General features: G+C 37.4%; 2 protein-coding genes across 2 annotated transcripts in view; both read right to left on the bottom strand.

Moving 5' to 3' along the window:
• Nucleotides 1–11,635, bottom strand: part of LOC116855276 (coiled-coil domain-containing protein 7-like) — a 93,237-nt gene extending 81,602 nt beyond the window's left edge. Inside the window, exon 1 of the mRNA XM_032837882.1 lies at nucleotides 11,539–11,635. The gene's annotated coding sequence lies outside the window, so the exon portion shown is untranslated. The remainder of the gene's footprint in view (nucleotides 1–11,538) is intronic.
• The window catches only part of LOC116855284 (coiled-coil domain-containing protein 7-like), an 88,057-nt gene that overhangs the window by 9,001 nt on the left and 54,059 nt on the right, over nucleotides 1–24,997 (bottom strand). The window contains exon 8 of the mRNA XM_032837888.1: nucleotides 997–1,080. Within this exon, the coding sequence (XP_032693779.1) occupies nucleotides 997–1,080 (84 nt within the window). The remainder of the gene's footprint in view (nucleotides 1–996; nucleotides 1,081–24,997) is intronic.

Raw genomic sequence — 24,997 nt, 5'->3', positions numbered from 1 at the left:
ATGGCTTTGGGTTATATGAATATTTTAAAAATATTAATTCTTCTGGGTTTTGGGGAGAGGAAGATGACAACAGATTAAGAGGGCCTTGGGCTTACCTCTTCCTATGAATACAACTAAATAACACAACATCTTAAATATCTCAGAAACTGACCTGAAAACTGACAGAACAAACACAACTGAAGGGAAGGGAAAGACCACATCAGAGAAGTTAGAAAGTGTGGAGATTTGGTATAGGGAAGATGTGAATCATGGGTACTTCAGAGGGGAAGGAGCCATGGTCATGGGGAAGGGCAAGAGAGAGAGGAGCACGAGGGGAATGCACAAGAAGAACATTTCTCCAAATCTACTGGCTTGGAATAAGAGAGGTTGAATTTCATGAGTTCTTGCAACCAGTGGACCTTAAAGCCCAGAGTTTAAAGGTGGGCATGGCTGGCATAGAGCTCAGAGGGTACTACATAGCTCCTGGAGAGAAGGAAGGGGAAAAACCTAGAGGCAGATATCTTGGAAATAGTGATCTGAAGAACACATGGGGAACATAAGAGGGAGATTATTTGTTCTCAGAGTGCATCCATAAGAAGTGCTGATGGTGACACCGCTCCAGGAACCAAGGAGCTGGCTGGCAGTCTCCCTCCCTATCCCTCAGTATAAACACAGGGCCATCTGTGGAAAGCAGCATAGCACCAACACTTGCTGCCTACCTTGTGTATACCAAGCCCCATGCCCATGCACTCTGGCGGGAATACTCCTCTCAGCTGAGCTTGCATCATTCCCAGTGTGGTGGGCCTCTACTCTGGAGGACCAGCACAAACCCCTGCCCAAAAAAACACATCTCTCAACCAGAGCTTTCTGCAGGGCCTCAGTTCTGGTAGAGGTAGTGTCAGGTCTCATTTCACAAGCAGAACAAGCACACCTCATTAAATCCCACCACGTGACCAGATGACTAGCCTGAAGGATAGAGCAATCAAAACACAACACCAGAGTACACACAACACATACCAGGGACAATCCCTGAAGTGCCAGGCCCTGACTTCTTCTTCTTAAGGCCAGTATTTTCAGGAGCACAAGACATACCTGGCTTTTCTAATGTAGAGAAGAATGCCAAGACTTAGAAAAAGTGCCAAGATGGAGTAATTCATCCAAAAAGAAAGAACAAGATAAAGCCATCGCCAGAGATATAAGTAAAACAGACATAAGTAACATGCCTGATGGAGAATTTAAAGCAACAGTTATAAAGATATTCACTGAGCTTGAGAAAAGAGTAGAAGACATGAGTGAGATCCTTACCACAGAAATAAAAGAGGTAAAAAAAAAAATCAGAGATGAAGAGTGCAATATATGAGGTAAGAAACAGACTTCACACAATGAACAGCAGGCTGGAAGAAGCAGAGAAATGAATTAGTGACCTAGAAGACAAAGTATTGGAAATTAATCAGAAATTAATGAAGTTGAAGAAAAGAGAGAAAGAATAACTATGCAAAACAGCAACAGACTTAGGGAACTCAGTGACTACATCAAGCATGATAACATTCATTATTATAGGAGTTACAGAAGAAGAGAGAGAAAAGGGGTCAGAAATTTTATTTGAAGAAATAATAGCTGAAAACTTCCATAATCCAGAGAAAGAAACAGTCATTCAGATCCAGAGGGCACAGAGAACTTCCACCAAAATCAACAAAAGCAGGCCAACACCAACATATGTTATAAATAAATTTGCAAAATACAGTGATAAAGAAAACAATCTTAAAAGCAGCAAAACAAAAGAAATGCTTAACTTGAAAGGGAAGACTCATAAGGTAAGGTGAAGATTTCTCAACAGAAACTTGACAAGCCAGAAGAGACTGATGTGATATATTCAACGTGGTGAATGGGAAAAATCTGCAGCTAAGAATATTCTATCCAGCAAGGTTATCATTCAGAATAGAAGGAGAGATAGAGTTTCCCAGACAAACAAAAACTAGAGAAGTTCATGACCACTAAATCATCCCTCAAGAAATATTAAAGGGTTCTCTTTGAGTGGAAAGGAGAGACCAGGAGTGACAAAGATAAGAAAAGAGCAGAGAAAATCTCCAGAAACAATGATAAAACAAGTAATAAAATGGCAATAATTACACATGTATCAGTAATTACTTGGACTGTAAATAGACTAAATGCTGCAATCAAAATATATAAGGCATCAGAATGGATTAAAAAACAAGTATCTTGCCTACAAGAGACCAATTTTAGACCTAAAAACACCTGCAGATTGAATGAGAGGGGATGAAGAAACTTCTGTCATCAAATAGATGTCCAAAGAAAGCCAGAGTGGCAAACTTATACTGGACAAACTAGGCTTTAAAACAAAGACTGTAACAAAAGACAAAGAAAGGCACTATACAATATAAAGGAGATAATACAACAATTGTAAATATTTATGCACCCAATATGGGAACACCCAAATAAATAAAACATTTACTAACAAACTTAAAGGAACTTATTGATAATAACACAATAATAGTAGGGGACTTTAACACAACACTTCTATCAATAGATTATCTAAATAGAAAACATGGAAACAATGGCTTTATATGAAACACTGAATCAGATGGATCTAACATATATTCAGAACATTCCATCCTAAAACAGTAGAATACTCATTCTTTTCTATTGCACATGGACCATTCTCCAGAATAGATCACATATTAGGTCACAAAACAGGCCTGGTCAAATGCAAAAACTTTGAAATCATACCATGCACCTTTCTGACCACTACAATATAAAACTAGAAGTCAATCACAGGGAAAAAAAATCTGAAAAAATTCCAAATACATGGAGATTAAGGAACATGCTACTAAATAATGAATGGATCAACCAGGAAATCAAAGAAATAAAAACTACATGGAGTTTCCCAATTGACATTCTTTCCTGCTTTGAAGAAGATTGGTTGATCCTATAGATGTGGGTCCATTCCTGAGTTTTCTGTTCTGTTCCATTGATCTGTGTGTCTGTTTTTGTGCCAATACCATGATGTCTTGGTGATCTCAGCTTTGTTATACAGCTTGAAGTCAAGCAACATGATGCCCCCAGCTTTGCTTTTCTTTTTCAAGATTCCTCTATTTGGGGTCTTTTGTATTTCCATACAAATTTTAGGATTGTTTATTCTAGCTCTGTGAAAGATGATGGTAGTATTTTGATAGGGATTACATTAAACTTGTAGATTGCTTTGTGTAGTATATATATTTTAATGATATCTGTTCTTCTAATCCATAAGCATAGGATGTTTTTCATTTGCTCGGTGGATTAAGCATATGACCTTTTTTTTTGGCTAAGTGAAATAATTTATGTACAATTTCAACTTTAATAGTTTAAAAACGGATGCTTTCAAAGTAGAATAAAACACAACATAGAACCTAGATGGGAGGGAGAAAACCTGAAATGTACTAATGATAAAATTAACTTTGCCTAAAAGCTTCACCAAATTAGATGCACATTATTAGCATGCGAGAAATAGCACAGAGAGAAAAATGCAGAATAAAGCAAGGGCAGGTATTCTCACCTATACAAAATGTATTAAATTCCCACTTAAGTTCTGTATAATTCTTCCTGGCAACTGAACATATTTTGGAAAAAAAATTTTAAAACAGCACTAAAATGTGCAAGAATAAAGAAACCAATAATTGTCAAAAATCAGTGAATGATATCTCTATTCTTAATCTCAAGGGAAGTGTGGTAGAATACAGCTTCATGTAAAGTAGAAATATCCCCAGCCAGAAATGGGACATAGGTACATAATCACTCACAAAAGTGATTGTGGGAGCAGACGAAATTTGTATTTGTAGCTTTGCACCTACTCAGAATTAGGCTGTGCCAATAATGAAATTTTGAATACAGAATCAAGTCCCAGATAGATTATCTTGCCTATAGTAAGAGTTCAATAAATCTTTCAGGGAATATTCCCTAAAAGGCGAGTTAAAAAAAAAAAAAAAAACAGACAAGTTAGGTCCTTTCCATCTGAAAATCACTGTTACCTCTCTTTATTTGTTTTTATTATGTTCAGTTAGCCACTGTATAGTACATCATTAGTTTTTGATGTGGTATTCAGTGATTCACTAGTTATGTATTACAACCAATGCTCATCACAGCATGTGCCCTCCTCAATACCCATCACCCTGTTACCTCTTTCCCTCACCCTCCTCCCCTCTGAAACCCTAAGATTGTTTCCTAGGATCCATAGTCTGTCATGGTTAATCTCCCTCTCTAATTTCTCCCTCTTCCCTTATGGTCCTCCATGCTATTGCTTATGTTCCACATATGAGTGAAACCATATGATAGTTTTCTCTGCTTGACTTACTTCACTTAACATAATCCCCTCCAATTCCATCCATGTTGGTGCAAATGTGGGTATTCATCCTTTCAGATGGCTGAATAGTATTCCATTTTATATATGTATCACATCTTCTTTATCCATTCATCTGTTGAAGACCATCTTGGTCTTCACTGTTGGCCCCTTCCAAGGTGTGGCTATCATGGATACTGCTGCTATGAACATTGAGGTGCAAGTGCCCCTTCTTTTCACTACATCTGTATCTTTGGGGTAAATACCTAGTGGTGTAATTGCTGGGTCATAGTGTAGCTCTATTTTTAACATCTTGAGGAACCTCCATACTGTTTTTCAGAGTGGCTGCACCAGCTTGCATTCCTATCAACAATGTAAGAGTGTTCCCCTTTTTCCACATCCTCGCATTTGTTGTTTACTGTTTTGTTAATTTTTGCCATTCTAATTGGTATGTGGTGTATCTCATGTGGTTTTGATTTTTATTTCCCTGCTGGCTAGAGATGTTGAAAATTTTCTCATGTGTCTGTTAGCTATTTGGATGTCTTCTTTGGAGAAGTGTCTGTTCATGTCTTCTGCCCATTTTTTGGACTGGCTTATTTGTTTATTGAGTGTTGAGTTTGAGAAGTTCTTTATAGATCTTGGTTATCAGCCCTATATCTGTAACGTCATTTGCAAATATCTTCTCCCATTCTGTAGGTTGCCTCTTAGTTTTGCTGACTGTTTCCTTTGCTATGCAGAAGCTTTTATCTTGATGAAGTCCCAGAAGTTAATTTTTGCTTTTGTTTCACTTGCCTTTGGAGACATGTCCTGAAAGAAGTTCCTTTGGCTGATATCAAAGAGGTTACTGCCTAGGTTCTCCAGGATTTTGATGGACTCCTGTCTCATATTGAGGTCTGTCATCAATTTTGAGTTTATCTTTGTGTACGGTGTAAGGGAATAGTCCAGTTTCATTCTTCTATATGTAGCTGTCCAATTTTCCCAGCACCACTTATTAAAGAGCCTATCTTGTTTCCACTGGATAATTCTTCCTAATTTGACCAAGATTAGTTGACTATAGAGTTAAGGATTCATTACTGGAGTCTCTATTCTATTCCATTGATCTATGTGTCTGTTTTTGTGCCAATACCATGATGTCTTGGTGATCTCAGCTTTGTAATATAGCTTGAAGTCAAGCAACATGATGCCCCCAGCTTTGTTTTTCTCGTTCATCATTCCCTTAGTGATTCAGGGTCTTTTCTGATTCTATAAAAATTTTAGAATTTTTTATTCCTGCACTTTGAAAAATTCCAATGGTATATTAATATGGATGGCATTGAAAGTGTAAATTACTCTGGGCAGGATAGATATTTTAACGATGTTCATTCTTCCAATCCACAAGCATGGAATATTTTTCTATCTTTTTGTGTCTTCCTCAATTTCTTTTATAAGTGTTTTATAGTTTCTAGAGTATAGATCTTTTACTGCTTTGGTTAGGTTTATTCCAAGATATCTTGTGATTTTTGTTGTTATTGAGAATGGAATCAATTCCTTAATTTCTCTTTCAACAGTTGCATTGTTAGCATATAGAAAAGCAACTAATTTCTGTGCATTGATTTTTTTTATCCTGTCACATTGCTGAATTGCTGTATGAGTTCTACCAACTTGGGGGGGGGGGATCTTTTGGGTTTTCCACATAAAGATCATGTCATCTGTGAAAGATTGAGAGGATGACTTATTTGCTGATTTGGATGCCTTTTATTTCTTTTTGTTGTCTGATTACTGATGCTAAGACTTCTAGTACTATGTTGAACAATAGTGGCAAGAGTGGGCATCCCAGTCGTGTTTCTGATCTTAAAGGAAAAAACTCTAAGCTTTTCCCCATTGAGAGTGATACTTGTTGTGGGCTTTTCATAAATATGATATTGAGGAATGTTCCCTCTATCCCTAAACTCTGAAGAGTTTTAATCATAAATGAATGTTGTATTTTGTCAAATGCTTTATCTGTATAAATTGAGAGGATCATATGTTTCTTGTCTTTTCTTTAATTAATGTGTTTTATCACATTGATTGATTTGCAAATGTTGAATCACTCTTGCCTCCCAGGAGTAAAACCCTGGTGAATAATCCTTTTAATGTACTGTTGGAACCTATTAGCCAGGATCTTGTTGAGTATTTTGACATCCATGTTTATCAGGGATATTGGTCTATTATTCTCCTTTTTGATGGTGTCTTTGCTTGGTTTTGTAATCAGGGTCATCCTGGCCTCCTAGCAAGAGTTTGGAAGTTATCTTTCTGTTTCTGTTTTTTTTGTTTTTTTTTTTAAATATCTACTTCAGGAGAATAGATATTATTTCTTCTTTAAATGTTTGGTAGAATTCCACTGGATAGCCACCCGGCCCGAGACTTTTGTTTTGGGGAGGTTTTTGATTACTGCTTAAATTTAATTACCGGTTATTGGTCTATTTAGATTGTCTATTTCTTCCTGTTTCAGTCTTGGTAGTTTGTAAGTTTCCAGGAAGGCATCCATTTCTTCCACGTTGCTTAATTTGTTGGTATATGGTTGCTGGTAATAATTTCTAAGAATTGTTTCTATTTCCTTCATGTTAGTTGTGATCGTTCCCCTTTCATTCATGATTTTATTAATTTAGATCCTTTTTTATTTTGGATAAGTTTTGCCAGTGGTTTATTGATCTTAGTGATTCAAAGAATCACCTTCACTTTCATTGATCTGCTTTACTGTTTTTCTAGTTTCTATTTCATTGATCTCTGTTCTAGTCTTTATTAGTTCTCTTCTCCTGCTTGGTTTAGGTTTTATTTGCTATTTTTTCTCTGGTTTCTTTGTGTAGGGTTAGCTTGTGCATTTGGGATTTTCTAATTTTTTGAGAAGCTTAGATGGTTATGTATTTCCCCCTTAAGGACTGCCTTTGCACCATCACAATGGTTGAATCAATGTGTTCTTGTTCACATTGGTTTCAAAGATTTAAATTCTTCTTTAATTTCCTGGTTTACTCATTCATTCTTTAGCAGTCCATACTCTTGGACTTCCAAGTATTTGAATTCCTTCCAGTTTTCTTCTTGTGATTGAGTTCCAGTTTCAAGGCATTGTGGTCTGATAACATGCAGGACATAATCTCAATCTTTTAGTATTGGCTGAGACCTGATTTGTGACCCAGTATATAGTCTATTTTGGAGAATATTCCATGTGTACTCGAGAGGAATGAGTATTCTGTTGTTTTAGGATAGAATGTTCTCTATGTATCTACAAAGTCCATTTGATCCAATGCATCATTCAAAGCTCTTGTTTCCTTGTTGATTTTCTGCTTAGATGATTTCTTCATTGCTGTGTATGAGGTGTTGAAGTCCCCTAGTATTTTTATATTATTATCTATATGTTTCTTTAATTTGGTTATTAATTGGTTCATATAATTGGCTGCTCCCAAGTTAGGAGCATAATATTTGTAATTGTTAGATCTTCTTGTTGCGTAGGCCCTTAAACTATGATATAGTGTCCCTCTTCATCCCTTACAACTATCTTCGGTTTAAAATCTAATATGTCTGATATAAGGATGACTACTCTAGCTTTCTTTTGTGGTCCATTAGCATGATAAATGATTCTCTATTCCCTCACTTTCAATCTAGAGATGTCTCTAGGTCTAAAATGGGTCTGCTGTAGACAGCATATGGATGGATATTGCTTTTTTATCTAATCTGATACCCCATGTCTTTAGACTGGAGCATTTAGCCCATTTACATTCAGAATAACTATTGAAAGATATGAATTTAGTGCCACTGCATTACCTGTAAAGTCCCTGTTTCTGTAAATTGTCTCTGTTTCTGTCTGGTTTACATTACTCTTGGGCTCTCTGTTTGCTTACAGGATCCCCTTAAATATATCTTGCAGAGCTGTCTTGGTGGGTACATATTCTTTCAGTTTCTGTCTGTCCTGGAAGTTCTTTATTTCTCCTTCCATTCTGAACAACAGCCTTGCTGGATAAAGTATTCTTGGCTGCATGTTTTTCTCATTTAATACCCCGAATACAACATGCCAGCCCTTTCTGGCCTGCCTCCTTCTGTGGATAGGTCTGATGGAAATCTAATGTTTCTACTTCTCTGGTTAGGAACTTCCCGTCTCAAACTGTTTTCAGGATTTTCTCTTTATCTCTAAAATTTGAAAGCTTCATTATTATATGTCAGGGTGTTGACCTATTTTTATTGATTTTTGGGAGGGGTCCTCTCTACCTCTTGAACACGAATGCCCCGATTAGGGAAGTTCTCAGATATGATTTTCTTAAATGCATGTACTTGCCCTTTCTCTCTCTTTCCCCTGAGCAACCCCTTCCCAACAATTCTTATGTTGGTATGTTTTGTAGCATCACTGATTTTTTGAAGTCCCTCTTCACAGCCTATTAGTTGTTTTTCTCTCTTTTTTTCAGCTTCCTTCTTGTCCATCAACTTGTCTCCTATGTCATTTTACTCTCTCTTCTGCCTCATTTACCCTGACTGTTAGGGCATCCAATTTAGACTACATCTCAGAGCATTTTTAATTTCAGCCTGATTAGATTTCATTTCTGTACTAAGAGATTCTTTAGTGTCTTTTTGCTTTTTTCAAGTCCAACTAGTAATTTTTTTTAACATATAATGTATTATTTGTTTCAGAGGTACAGGTCTGTGATTCATCAGTCTTAGATAATTCATGACACTCACCATAGCACACAACTTGCCCAATGCTCATCACTCAGCCACCCGATCCCTGTCTTCCAGCAACCCTCAGTTTGTTTCCTGAGATTAAGAGTCTCTTATGGTTTGTCTCCCTCTCTTGTTGTTTTGTATTGTTTTAATTTTCTCTCCTTTCCCTATGATCCTCTGCCTTTTCTCAAAATCCTCATATCCATGATACCATATAATTTTCCTTCTCTGATTGACTTATTTTGCTTAGCATAATACCCTGTAGTTCCATCCGTGTGGTTGCAAATGACATTTTTTGATGGCTGCATTCTATTCCATTATATCTATCTATCATCTATCTATCTATATATCTCACATCTTCTTTATCTATTCTAATTTTATAATTGTTATCCTGAATTCTATTTCTGATGTTTTACTTATATCCATATCAATTAGATCTATGGAAGATAATATTACTTTTGGTTCTTTCTTTTGTTGTGAATTCTTCCTTCTGGTCATTTTACCCAGAGAAGAATGGATGAATAAGTGAGCAGAAATATCAACCACAACCCAAGCAAAATACATAGCAGACAAACTTGAAGAGGTCAGACACCAAAAAAGAAAAGAAAAAAGGAGGGGGAGAGAATATAATCTCACAGGGTAGACAAAACAGGGTGATCCAGTTGATCATGGGTGTACTTTGGTCTGTGTGTTAGAAGACACTAATCCCAAAATTGTCAAGAAAACAAAACTTATAGATGTACAAAAATTAAATTGAATAGAGTGATAGGAAGCCAAAATGAAAGATATATCTACAAAATGTAAATGTAAAAAATTAACGTTAAAAAAGGACTTAAAAACAGAGTTGATAAAATCTGAAACTAGTGGAAATGGTAATTTAAACTGAAAGATAAATGACTTTTGAGGAAAAAAAAACCCTTTAATTCTATATACTATTTTCCACTAGTGCTGGAGTTTTACAGTCTTGTGAGGTCTTGCTGTGTATCTGTTCTTTCAGCTGATCTTCTGGGGGTGGGGCCTACCTGCTGTTTCTCAGGTGTGTGCCTGGTTAGAATTACACAGTTCCTTGTGAGGGGGCCAGGCTCAGTGTAGCTATTCCTGTGTGGTTTGTTTGTTTGTTTGTTTGTTTGTTTTACCCCTGAAGGCTTTCTGCACCTCTTTAGAGGATCAAAATAAAAATGGCCACACCCTGACCTCCAACCTCAAAGCTATAAGATTGTGGTCCCTTCTCTTCAGTGAACTTCAGGGACAAGCAGTCTTCACTTTTGTGTGTGCCAAACTCTGCAGATCCCTGTAGTGTGTGTCCACAGTGATCCTCTGGGAGAAGTTGGAGGGTCTTGCATTACTGTACTTTGTAAGTCCCTGGCCCTGAGAGGGTTGCCAGGTCCTGTGCAAACCTGATTGGCCCCTCCTGGGGGGGAAGGCAGAGAATCACAGGATACTTTCCTCTACCTGTTCTGCCCCTTCCAAGGGATGTAGGAGGGTCCCTGAATTCTAGTTCTCTGCAGGTTCCCCCAAAGGACAGCAGTCACACAGATCAGGTGCCAGCTAGTGGTTTATGGCAAACTGAGCAAAAAGCCCCTCTGTGGGTTCACTGACCATAACCAGTTTCCCCAGTCCACTGCTTGGGAACTGTATCAGCTCAGTTATCCCTGCTTCTTCTGTGACTCTATGGATCCTGAGACCACACTGCCCTACCTAGAATTCTGCCCATTTCATCCTCTGAGCACCTTTCAGGCAGGGATATCTCTCACTAGAGATTTCTAAGGGCTCCAGTTTTGTCCTTCAGGGCAATATCACTTTCTGGTAGCTGGCTGATAAGGCTCTCTCTCTCCTCACTGCTTATCTTCCAGTATCTCCCCTTGGATTCACTACTCTGCACCTCCTACCTTGCAAAAAATGGTTGCTTTTCTAGTTGCAGAGTTCCAGATATTCTTTTCTTACATCTCAGATTGAATTCTTGGGTGTTCAGAATGATCTGATAGTTATCTAGTTAAAATCAAATTACTAGATGAAACGAGGTCCCCTATGCTTCCACTATCTTGCCTCCTCCCTTAAAATAAAATTTTTTAAAAAATAAAAAAATAAAATTCCTAGACAAGTGTTTCCTAAACAAGTATTTCATTTCCCAGAAACATTATTCCAAGATGATGAAAAAGATAGGTTTTCTTGGTCAATAAACTTAAGACATACAGTATAACAATTAAGAATATTAAGGACTGTGAGAAGTAATGAATAGTGAAAATAGCATTATAGCATTTACCAGTTCTGTAGAATCCTAATTTTGGCAGATAATGTTCTAAAATATGCAACCTAAAGAAAAATTTAACAATAAAACCATAAATAAAGTTGATCATATTTGGGGTACCTGGCTGGCTGAGTCAGTAGGGCATGCAACTCTTGATCTCAGAAGCATGAGTTCAAGCCCCACAGTGTGTGTAGAGATTATACAAAAAGAATAAATAATTTCTTAAAAGGCTGATCACATTTCAGATGATTTTTAAATCATCAAGTGTTTCATGACTACTATTTTAAAATACGTTTTCAAATATTATACCTACCACTCGATCTTTGAGATTGGTAAACTCCACTTGTTTGATGTTGATCCTTGTATCCTGAAGCAAGTTCTAGATTTTCAAGTGTAAAACCTGAGGGTTCATCCATATCCTGATCTACCAAGATGAAAATGAAAAAGAACCTTTTAGTAAATTAAATACAGAAACACTTGAAATCTACCTATTGTGGCCTATTTCCTAGAAGAGTATAATATTTGAAGCTTGGGAAAATATTCTATATATTTGGTATATATATATATGTGTGTGTGTATATCATATATATCATATATAACATATATGATATATATATACATATATATATCAAGTAAAGAGAGAAAAAATAATAATACTAGAAGTTTCACTTGACAAATTTCAATATCTATTCCTCCTAGACATTTACTTTTTATTATAGAATATGTTTCTAGCTCCATCCAACACCTAACATCTTGATTATAATGAAGCACCAATAGACAGTCCTTTTAAAATTGTAACAAGATTTAAAAAGTGACTAATTACCATTTAATAATTATGAAGGTCTGGTAAAGTTAGTAATATTTAAAACATAAATTTAAAAAATTTCAGCTAACATACATATAGGTTTGTCAGAATAGATTTGTCATGTAGATTTTTTATTACAAAATATTAAATTTTTAAAAATGAAAAAACATACCTGGGTCAAAGGGACTACACATTTCCAATGTCACTGATATCTATTAGTATATTTTTATTATAATTTATACATATTTTCACATAGCTTTCCTAAAAATGTTTAGTCATTATGCCTGTTTACCTGTAATATTGACAGCTGTTTTCTCACACTTTTCCCAATTGATATTATATACTTTAGGTACTTGGTATTTTATAAATTATTTTAATGGAATTTATTTCATTATTAGTATAAATGTACACGATTAACAAGTAAAAAATATATGCCATCTATTTTTTCTGTTGAAGGAAAATTTTTTTCTAACTTCTTTTAATATATTTTTATTAAAAAATAATCTAAATATGAACATTAAATATTTTTATAGACAGACTTATATGAATTACATATAAGGATAAAACCTGTTGGGGGCACCTGGGTGGCTCAGTGGGTTAAGCCGCTGCCTTCGGCTCAGGTCATGATCTCAGGGTCCTGGGATCGAGCACCGCATGGGGCTCTCTGCTCAGCAGGGAGTCTGCTTCCTCCTCTCTCTCTGCCTGCCTCTCTGCCTACTTGTAATCTCTGTCTGTCAAATAAATAAATAAAATCTTTAAAAAAAAAAAAAAAACCTGTTGACAGTAACGTGTTTTTTTTAATTGTCATTTCTTTTTAATTTTGCTTTTCATAATTCTGTGTACAGAAATTTTAAATAATTATTTAGTTAATTTTTAATGATTTTTCCCTCATTTTTGTGGCTATAAAGTCATACTTAGGGTAGTTATCCTTAAAACAAGATTGATTTATGTTGGATTTCTGGGAAGATGGCAGAGTAGGAGGATCCTAAACTCATTCCATCCAAGGATGTATCTACATAACAGCCATATCAGTATAACCAACACAAAAAAATGATTTCAGGCTGGCAGAAAAGCCTTTCCACATTAATCATCGAGAGGAGGGTGCCCAGTCATAATGAATCTCCCATACTTTTGTGAGTTTTGCTTCAGGGAGCTCTTCCAGGTTCTCACAGAGAATACTGAAGAAAATACACTCCTGTTTTCCCAAAAGAAGAGAAGAAAAATAACCACTTTGAGATACACCAGACCAGTCTGTTCCTTAAAAGGCCTGCCCTCAAGACAACCTATTTTACCAGAGCCAAACCGGCTGGAGTTTTATTAGAGCCTAACCAAATTGGGTAATGGGAAATAGAGAACTCTAGTATCTCTGGCCTTCCACCTGAGCGGATGGAAATATCCAACTCCAGGCCACCCTAGACATCTAGTGCCAGAGAAGTGGGGGGGCATATGAGAAACACTGGTAAAGGTGACAGTGCGGGACATAGGCTCACAAATAGAGTTAGATGTACTAATAAAACTATCAAACTCTTCCCTCTCCCTTACACCTTACTATCACATCATTAAAGACCTTTTCACTAGGATTCCTCTTCCCAGTATATCATGTCTGACTTACAACAAAAATTACAAGGCACAGTAAAAGATTAAAAAAATAGTTAAATAGACAAAATGCATCAGAACCAGACTTAGAGATGGCAGGGATGTTGGAATTATCAGACTAGGAATTTAAAACAACTATGATTTTTTAAATAATTTTTTTTATTTTTTATTAATGTATAATGTATTATTAGCCCCAGGGGTACAGGTCTGTGAATAGCAAGGTTTACACACTTCACAGCACTCACCATAGCACATACCTTCCCCAATGTCCATAACCCAACCACTCTCTCCCTACCTCCCTCCCCACTGCCCCCCGGCAGCCCTCAGTTTGTTTTGTGACATTAAGAGTCTCTTATGGTTTGTCTCCCTCCCGATCCCATCTTGTAAAACAACTGTGATTAATATACAAAGGACTCTAATAGAAAAAGTAGAGAACATGCAAGAAAAGATGGGCAATATAAGAAAAAGATGTAAATTCTAAGAATAAAAATTAAATATTAGAAAGCAATATCTATTAGATAGCATAATAGGAGGTTCCAGAACTTGTCCATTCATAGAAACAATGATTTGACAACCATCCATAAATAAATACCTTCTGAAATCTAGGTGAGAAATTACAGCACCTAGATAGAGCACAGAAAAAAGAAAAGACACACTAAAAAGGGGAAGCCAGATAGTCTCACTTAACCCATGTCACCCTTTCCCCAAGCCTATGCAGTACTATGTCAAGAGAGGTTCCCCTTTATTCAAGAGCTCCTCTGGGGGAATAAAAAATGAAGTGAGTGTTTACGTCACTACAGCCCCTGGCATCAGACCTGTTAAAGTGAGACCTGGTACCAGGCTGTCCCCTTTGGATCCAGGCTCCAGGCCCACCTCCAAAGATCCCAGTACCAGGCCAACCTCAGCATATTCAAGCTCTAGGTCTGCCTTTGCAGGCCTGGACTCCAGGTTCACCCAAGTGTTCCTTGGTATGAAGATGGTCTCCAATGACACAGGCTCTAAGCAGGCACTATTAATCTAGTCTCAAAGACTGCACTATTGGAAGTTGGTGACAAACTGGTACCCACAGACCCAGACTCTGGGCCTGCTTCCATGGACCTAAGCATTGGGATCCAAGACCACCCCTGTGACTTAGGTGAAAAACCAAGTGCAGTGGACCCTGGTGCCAAAGCAGCCTCTATGGACTATATCCAGATCTATCCCACACCAAGACAGTATCTGCAGACCCACATGCCAGATTGCCCCAATGGATCCAGGCTCCAGGACTTCCTCTGCAGACCCAAGCACTAGACAGACCCATGGACCCAGGCTCCAGTGTCCCTGGTGCCAAATTGGCTCCTGAAAATGCATGCTACTGATCCACCCTTTTGTACCTAGTCCTGAAACTCACCCCACAGACACCAGCTTTAGGTCTGACCTATAGACCCTGGTGCCAAGTCAACCTTTGTAGACTCGGACTACAGGCCCATCCTAAGAACTCAGGCTCAAGGACAGCCTCCATGGAACAAGACTCCAGGCTAGTACCCATAGACTCATTCTCCAGGCTCATTCCTGTGGACTCCAGACTCTATATTAGCTATCATGGAACTAGTTTCCAGCCTAGCACACATGTACCAAGTTCCAGGCCTGCCCAAATACAATTCAGAGCCAGGCTAGACCCCATGGACCCAGGATCAAGTCTCTTCCTTCAGAGACCTAGGATACAGCCTTGTTCCTGGGGACCCAGGTGACAGGCCTACATCAGTGGATGCAAGCAACAGGCAGACCTCCATGGACACAGATACCAGGTTCCCACAGAACTTAGCAGCCAGCCATTCAGAATCTCTGGCCAGGGTGACTGGTGAACTTTCCTAATGAAGCCAGGATGTAAAAGTGGTAAGAGGTGACTACTTCAAATTCACAGGAATCAATTCAAGGTTATAAGAATCATGAAGAATCAAGGAAACATGATACCACCAAAGGAAAAAAAAAACAAAGTCCAGTAAACAAAACAAAGGAAATGGAGCTTTACAAACTACATGACAAAATATCAAAATAATCATTTCAAAGAAGCTCAATGAACTATAAAAGAACATAAATAGACAACTAAATAAAATCAGGAGAATAATACATAGACAAAATAAGAAATCAACAAGAGATAGAAATCATATAAAAGTATCAAACAGAACTTCTGGAGCTAAAGAACACAATGACTATACCGAAAAATACATTAGAGAGCTACAACAGCAGACCCAATTAAGCAGAATATTTGAAATTATCCAAACTACACAATGGAAAAAAAGTTTAAAAGAGTGAAGAAAATCTATAGTACTTACATAATAACATCAATTATACAATTAGAAGAAGAGAAAGAGGAAAGGACAGAAAGAACATTTAAAGAAATAAAGGCTAAAAACTTCCCAAATCTGGAGAGGGAAATGGATATCCAAATTTCTAGCTCCCCAAAGGTTCCAAATAGATTGAACCTAAAAAGGTCTATATTAAGACATTAAAATTGAATAGACAAAAATAAAAAGACAAAGAATTTTGAATATAGCATAAGAGTACATATAAGGGAAATCCTATAAGACTATCAGTGGATTTCAAGAGAGAAGCAAATCATAAAACAGACTCTTAACTATAGAGAACAACTGAGGATTGCTGGAGGGGTGGTGGGTGGAGATGGTTTAAATGGGTGATGAGTATTATGGAGGGCACTGATTGTGATGAAAACTGGGTGTTGTAGGTAAGTGATGAATCACTACATTTTACACCTCACATTAATATTACACTGTATGTTAACTAATTGGAATTTAAATACAAACCTGAAATTAAAAAACAAAAACAAAAAAAACAAGGGTATCAGTGAATTTCTAACCAGAAATATTGCACTCTAGGACAGAATGGGGTGATATAGTCAAAGTACTGAAAGAAAAGAAAAACTACCCATCAAATATATTATACCTCGTAAAACTGTTCTTTAAAACTGAGGGGAGATGAACTTTCTCAAACAAAAATTGAGGAATTTTTTTGTCACCTCTAGACCTGTCTTAGAAGAAGTAATAAATAGGGTTTTTCAAGTGAAATGAAAGGATGGTAAACATCAATGTGAAAGCATATGAAAGTATATACCTCACAGATAAATATATACACAAATAAAATATGTAATACTGTAAGGATAAGCCATAAATCAATTTTAATTCTATCATAAAAATTAAAACTTTGACAAAACTATTAATAACTATAACCATAAAAGTTGGTTAAAGGATGTACAATACAAAAAGAAGTTAATTCTCACTTCAATAATGTAAAGTTGGACTAGGAGTAAAAGTGCAGAGTTTTTGATGCAATTAAAGTTGTTATTGGATCAAAATAGACTATTATAACCATAAAAAGTTTTATGCAGGCTTATTGCTAAAAGTTGAAGGTGTACTATCTTGAATCTTAGTGGTATCCCACATTACCATGAGTTTTACCTCTAGAAACCCAACCAAGTTCTCAGGGTGAAGATCAAAGGAAAATTCCCACACAATTCCAACAAGAGGACCAGAAAGTAGCTACTTTTAAGCATGTTCTCTTAAACAAATTTTGCCCTCAAAGAAAACTATTCAACCATAGCTTAACCAACATGATTTACTAGAACCTAATAAACTTTCAACATGGGGTAAGCAGATACACAATTTCAGCCCCTTCTAACCTTCCTGTCTTCCCAAATGGATGAGAGAGACATGAGAAACACTTAGGAAGGGATCAAGAAGCACAGACTTACTAAAAGGCCAAACCCTATTCAGATGCTTATAGAATTTTTTCCCCTGTCCTGACCATCACAATATTAGGGCTTCTATATAATAATAGTAAGTTATACCTAAAAGAAAATCAAGGCTCAGACCCCAAGAATGAGTCTAAAAGGAAACCCAAAGGTATCAGTGGAGACAAAAAAAAAAAAAAAAAAAAAGCACAATATAGGAAATGGTAGCAGGTGACACCTTCAGCTACAGCAAACAACAAAGCCTTACTTTTAGCAAGATAAACATGAAGCTTTATACCAAAGTCTTATAAACCTCACTTCCTTTTGCCCAATACATCACATCTACATTTCGACAGTGACAACAAAAATGCAAGGAATGCTAAAAGTAAGAAGTCTGAGGAGATAGAGATTAAGTATAAGCCGACTCAGGTATGAGAAAGATTTAAGAATAACCATACTGAGTATTTAAAACAGTTATGACTAATATGCTAAGGGCTCTCATGGGAAAAATAGACATGTAAGCATGGATGGGTAACGTAAGCAGATATCTGGAATATCTAAGAAAAAAACTGAAATGTTAGAAATCAAAAACACTGCAACAGAAATTAAGGATGCCTTTGATGTGCTCATCAGTAGACTGGAAATAGTCAAGGAAAAAAAATCAATGAAGGTGAAGATAAGTCATTAAGCACTTTCCAAATTGACAAGGAAAGAAAAATAAATGGGGAAAAAAGAACAGAATATCTAAGATCTTTAGGAAAATTTCAAAAGTTATAACATACATAAATGGGAATATCAGGAGAAAAAATTGAACAGAAGACATATTTGGAGTAATAATGGTGGAGAGTTTTCCAAAATTAGTGACAGCAAAAAACCACAGATCACAGAAGTTCAGAGAATACCAAAAACAAAAAAATACCAAAAAACCTATATCTAACTATATTACATTCAAAGTAGAAAATGAAAGGCATAGAGAAAATCTTAAAAACTCCAAAGGAAAACAAAAATACCTTACCTATACAGGAACAAGGATAAAAATTACACCATACTTCTCATCAAAGCATGCAAACAACAAGAAAATGAAGAAAAATATTTAAAGTGTTAAAGAAAAAACATCTACCAATTTAGAACTCTGTATCCAGAAAAGTCATCCCTCAAAATTGGAAGAGACACAATAACTTTCTTATACTAAAAACAAACTGAGGAGAGGGGCACCTGGGTGGCTCAGTTGGTTAAGCAGCTGCCTTCGGCTCAGGTCATGATCCCAGAGTCCTGGGATCAAGTCCCAGATCGGGCTCCCTGCTCAGCAGAAAGCCTGCTTCTCCCTCTCCTTCTACCTGCTGTTCTGCCTACTTGTGCTATCTCTCTGTCAAATAAAGTAATAAAATCTTAAAAAACAAAAACAAACAAAAACAACAATCTGAGGATATTTGTTGCCAGAAAAACTGCATTTCAAGAAAATATTAAAAGAAGTTCTTCAGAGAGAAGGAATGAAATACAGATCAGAAATCCAGCTCTAGTCTTGATTATTCGCCTTCTTGTGTGTGGAGTTGGCTTAATTTGTTGTTGATTCTCCAATTATTTAAGGTATAAAGAGAGCTAGTGTAATCTGGATTTTTCAATTTTTTTGAGGGAGGCTTGGATGGCAATGTATTTCTCACTTAGGATTGCCTTTGCTGTATCCCATAGGTTTTAGACCAAAGTGTCTTCATTCTCATTGGTTTCCATGAATTGTTTCAGTTCTTTTTTGATTTCCTGGTTGATCCAACCATTCTTAAGCAACATGGTCTTTACCTTTCAAGTGTCTGAATTCCTTCTGAACTTTTCTTATGGTCGAGTTCCAGTTTCAAAGCATTGTGGCCTGAGAATATGCAGGGAATAATCTCAATCTTTTGGTATCAGTTGAGCCCTGATTTGTGACCCAATGAGACAGAAACTAGACATACAGTAGAACACATCAATGAAACTAGAAGCTGTTGGGTTTGTTTTTTTTTTTGAAGAATCAATAAGATTGATAAACCATTTGCCAAACTAATCCAAAAGAGAAAGGACCCAAATTAATAAATTATTAATGAAAAGGGAGAGATCATGACTAATACCAAGGAAGTAGAAATAATCATCAGAAATTATTATCAAGAGTTATATGCCAATAAGTTAAGCAACCTAGATGAAATGGATGCATTCTTGGAAACTTATAAACTTCCAAAACTTTATCAGGAAGAAATTGACAACCTAAATAGACCAATATCTAGTAATGAGATTGAAGCAGTGATCAAAAACCTCCCCAAAAAACCAAGAGTCCAGGAACTGACAGATTCCCTGGAGAATCCTACCAAACAGTCAAAGAAGAAACAATGCCTATTTTCCTGAAACTGTTTCAAAAAATAGAAACAGAAGGAAAACCTCCAGACTCTTTTTATGAAGCCAGCATTACCCTGATCCCCAAACCAGGCAAAGACCCAACGAAAAAGGAGAATTTCACGCCAATATCCCTGACGCATATGGATGCTAAGATTCTCAACAAGATCCTAGCTAATAGGATCCAATAGTACATTAAAAAGATTTTCCACCGGGAGGAGTCAAGATGGCGGAGAAGTAGCAGGCTGAGACTACTTCAGGTAGCAGGAGATCAGCTAGATAGCTTATCAAAAGATTGCAAACACGTACAAATCCAACGGGAGATCGAAGAAAAGAAGAAGAGCAATTCTGGAAACAGAAAATCAACCACATTCTGAGACTGGCGGAGAAGTGAATCCAAAGCCCTGGAAGATAGACTGCGGGGGGAGGGGCTGGCTCCCGGCAAGTGGCGGAACAACGGAGCACAAAATCAGGACTTTTAAAAGTCTGTTCCGCTGGGGGACATCACTCCAGAGGCTTAACCGGGGTGAAGCCCACGCGGGGTCAGCGTGGCCTCAGGTCCCGCAGGGTCACAGAAGGATCAGGGGTGTCTGAGTGTCACAGAGCTTGCAGGTATTAGAACAGGGAAGCCGGCTACAGAGACAGAGCCGAGGAGGGAGCTCTAAGCTTGGCGTTACCTTGAACCGGTCGCAGGCTCGGTTAGCTCGGAGCGTGGCCGGAGGCCAGGCAGACGGGAGTAATTGGGCGCAGTTCTCTGAGGGCGCACTGAGGAGGGAGGCCCCAGGCTCTCGGCTCCTCCGGGCCGGAGCCCGGGAGACCGCCATCTTCATTCCCGTCCTCCGGAACTCTACGGAAAGCGCTCAGGGAACAAAAGTTCCCGAAAGCAAACCCGAGCGGATTACTAGCCCATCCCCTGGTAAGGGCGGTGCAACTCTGCCTGGGGCAAAGACACTTGAGAATCACTACAACAGGCCCCTCCCCCAGAAGATCAACAAGAAACCCAGCCAGGACCAAGATCACCTACCAAGGAGTGCAGTTTCAATACCAAGGAGAGCAGCGGAATTCCAGAGGAGGAGAAAGCAAAGCACGGAACTCATGCTTTCTCCCCATGATTCTTTAGCCTTGCAGTTAATTTTTTTTTTTCAAATTTTTTCTCTTCTTCTGCTAATTTTTTTTAACTTTTACCCTTTTCTTTTTTAATGTTTTTTAACTAGTTTATCTAACATATATTTTTTTTCCTTTTTATATTTTTTCCTTATTCGTTTTTTTTTTTATTGTTTCTTGTTTTTTTTCTTTCTTTCTTACTGAACCTCTTTTTATCCACTTTCTACCCCCTCATGACTTGGGATCTCTTCTGATTTGGTTAAAGCATATTTTCCTGGGGTTTTTGCCACCCTTTTAGTATTTTACTTGCTCCTTTATATACTCTTATCTGGACAAAATGACAAGGCGCAAAAATTCACCACAAAAAAAAGAACAAGAGGCAGTACCAAAGGCTAGGGACCTAATCAATACAGACATCGGTAATATGTCAGATCTAGAGTTCAGAATGAAAATTCTCAAGGTTCTAGCAGGGCTCAAAAAAGGCATGGAAGATATTAGAGAAATCCTCTCGGGAGATATAAAAGCCCTTTCTGGAGAAATAGAAGAACTAAAATCTAACCAAGTTGAAATCAAAAAAGCTACTAATGAGGTGCAATCAAAAATGGAGGCTCTCACTGCTAGGATAAATGAGGCAGAAGAAAGAATTAGCGATATAGAAGACCAAATGACAGAGAATAAAGAAGCTGAGCAAAAGAGGGACAAACAGCTACTGGACCACAAGGGGAGAATTCGAGAGATAAGTGACACCATAAGACGAAACAACATTAGAATAATTGGGATTCCAGAAGAAGAAGAAAGAGAGAGAGGAGCAGAAGGTATTTTGGAGAGAATTATTGGAGAGAATTTCCCCAATATGGCAAAGGGAACAAGCATCAAAATCCAGGAGGTTCAGAGAACCCCCTTCAAAATCAATAAGAATAGGTCCACACCCCGTCACCTAAGAGTAAAATTTACAAGTCTTAGTGACAAAGAGAAAATCCTGAAAGCAGCCCAGGAAAAGAAGTTTGTAACATATAAGGGTAAAAACATTAGATTGGCAGCAGACCTATCCACAGAGACCTGGCAGGCCAGAAAGAACTGGCATGATATATTCAGAGCACTAAACGAGAAAAACATGCAGCCAAGAATACTATATCCAGCTAGGCTATCATTGAAAATAGAAGGAGAGATTAAAAGCTTCCAGGACAAACAAAAACTAAAAGAATTTGCAAACACCAAACCAGCTCTACAGGAAATACTGAAAGGGGTCCTCTAAGCAAAGAGAGACCCTAAAAGTAGTACATCAGAAAGGAACAGAGACAATATACATTAACAGTCACCTTACAGGCAATACAATGGCACTAAATTCATATCTCTCAATAGTTACCCTGAATGTTAATGGGCTAAATGCCCCAATCAAAAGACACAGGGTATCAGAATGGATAAAAAAACAAAACCCATCTATATGTTGCCTATAAGAAACTCATTTTAAACCCGAAGACACCTCCAGATTTAAAGTGAGGGGGTGGAAAAGAATTTACCATGCTAATGGACGCCAGAAGAAAGCAGGAGTGGCAATCCTTATATCAGATCAACTAGATTTTAAGCCAAAGACTATAATAAGAGATGAGGAAGGACACTATATCATACTCAAAGGATCTGTCCAACAAGAAGATCTAACAATTTTGAATATCTATGCCCCTAACGTGGGAGCAGCCAACCATACAAACCAATTACTAACAAAATCAAAGAAACACATCAACAATAATACAATAATAGTAGGGGACTTTAACACTCCCCTCACTGAAATGGACAGATCATCCAAGCAAAAGATCCACAAGGAAATAAAGGCCTTAAATGACACACTGGACCAGATGGACATCACAGATATATTCAGAACATTTCATCCCAAAGCAACAGAATACACATTCTTCTCTTAGTGCACATGGAACATTCTCCAGAATAGATCACATCCTCAGTCCTAAATCAGGTCTCAACCGGTATCAAAAGATCGGGATCATTCCCTGCATATTTTCAGACCACAATGCTCTGAAGCTAGAACTCAATCACAAGAAGAAATTTGGAAAGAACCCAAATACATGGAGACTAAACAGCATCCTTCTAAAGAATGAACGGGTCAATCAGGAAATTAAAGAAGAACTGAAAAAATTCATGGAAACAAATGATAATGAAAACACAACGGTTCAAAATCTGTGGGACACAACAAAGGCAGTCTTGAAAGGAAAATATATAGTGGTACAAGCCTTTCTCAAGAAACAAGAAAGGTCTCAGGTACACAACCTAACCCTACACCTAAAGGAGCTGGAGAAAGAACAAGAAAGAAACCCTAAACCCAGCAGGAGAAGAGAAATCATAAAGATCTGAGCAGAAATCAATGAAATAGAAACAAAAAAAAAAAAAAACAGAACAAATCAACGAAACTAGGAGCTGGTTCTTTGAAAGAATTAACAAGATTGATAAACCCCTGGCCAGACTTATCAAAAAGAAAAGAGAAAGGACCCAAATAAATAAAATCATGAATGAAAGAGGAGAGATCACAACAAACACCAAAGAAATACAGACAATTATAGGAACATACTATGAGCAACTCTACGCCAACAAATTTGACAATCTGGAAGAAATGGATGCATTCCTAGAGACACATAAACTACCACAACTGAACCAGGAAGAAATAGAAAGCCTGAACAGACCCATAACCAGTAAGGAGATTGAAACAGTCATCAAAAATCTCCAAACAAACAAAAGCCCAGGGCCAGATGGCTTCCCGGGGGAATTCTACCAAACATTTAAAGAAGAACTAATTCCTATTCTCCTGAAACTGTTCCAAAAAATAGAAATGGAAAGGAAACTTCCAAACTCAATTTATGAGGCCAACATCACCTTGATCCCAAAACCAGACAAGGATCCCATCAAAAAAGAGAACTACAGACCAATATCCTTGATGGACACAGATGCAAAATTCTCACCAAAATACTAGCCAATAGGATTCAACAGTACATTAAAAGGATTATTCACCACGACCAAGTGGGATTTATTCCAGGGCTGCAAGGTTGGTTCAACATCCGCAAATCAATCAAGGTGATACAACACATTAATAAAAGAAAGAACATGAACCATATGATACTCTCAATAGATGCTGAAAAAGCATTTGACAAAGTACAGCATCCCTTCCTGATCAAAACTCTTCAAAGTGTAGGGAGAGAGGGCACATACCTCAATATTATCAAAGCCATCTATGAAAAACCCACTGCAAATATCATTCTCAAAGGAAAAAAACTGAAAGCTTTTCCGCTAAGGTCAGGAACACGGCAGGGATGTCCGTTATCACCACTGCTATTCAACATAGTACTAGAAGTCCTAGCCTCAGCATTCAGACAACAAAAGGAAATTAAAGGCATCCAAATCGGCATAGAAGAAGTCAAGCTATCACTCTTCGTAGATGATATGATACTATATGTGGAAAACCCAAAAGACTCCACTCCAAAACTGCTAGAACTTGTCCAGGAATTCAGTAAAGTGTCAGGATATAAAATCAATGCACAGAAATCAGTCGCATTTCTCTACACCAACAAGAAGACAGAAGAAAGAGAAATTAAGGAGTCCATCCCATTTACAATTGCACCCAAAACTATAAGATACCTAGGAATAAACCTAACCAAAGAGGTTAAGAATCTATACTCAGAAAACTATAAAGTACTCATGAAAGAAATTGAGGAAGACACAAAGAAATGGAAAAATGTTCCATGCTCCTGGATTGGAAGAATAAATATTGTGAAAATGGCTATGCTACCTAAGCAATCTACACATTTAATGCAATTCCTATCAAAGTACCACCCATTTTTTTCCAAGAAATGGAACAAATAATCCTAAAATTTATATGGAACCAGAAAAGACCGCGAATAGCCAAAGGAATATTGAAAAGGAAAGCCAAAGTTGGTGGCATCACAATCCCGGACTTCAAGCTCTATTACAAAGCTGTCATCATCAAGACAGCATGGTACTGGCACAAAAACAGACACATAGATCAATGGAACAGAATAGAGAGCCCAGAAATAGACCCTCAACTCTATGGTCAACTAATCTTCGACAAAGCAGGAAAGAATGTCCAATGGAAAAAAGACAGCCTCTTCAATAAATGGTGTTGGGAAAATTGGACAGCCACATGCAGAAAAATGAAATTGG

The sequence above is a fragment of the Lontra canadensis genome, unplaced genomic scaffold (genome assembly GCF_010015895.1).
Source record: "Lontra canadensis isolate GAN:19392208 unplaced genomic scaffold, GSC_riverotter_1.0 scaffold100, whole genome shotgun sequence".
Taxonomy (NCBI): domain Eukaryota; kingdom Metazoa; phylum Chordata; class Mammalia; order Carnivora; family Mustelidae; genus Lontra; species Lontra canadensis.
The sequence above is the reverse complement of the archived record's forward strand: the minus strand, read 5'-3'. Positions and strand labels throughout refer to the sequence as shown.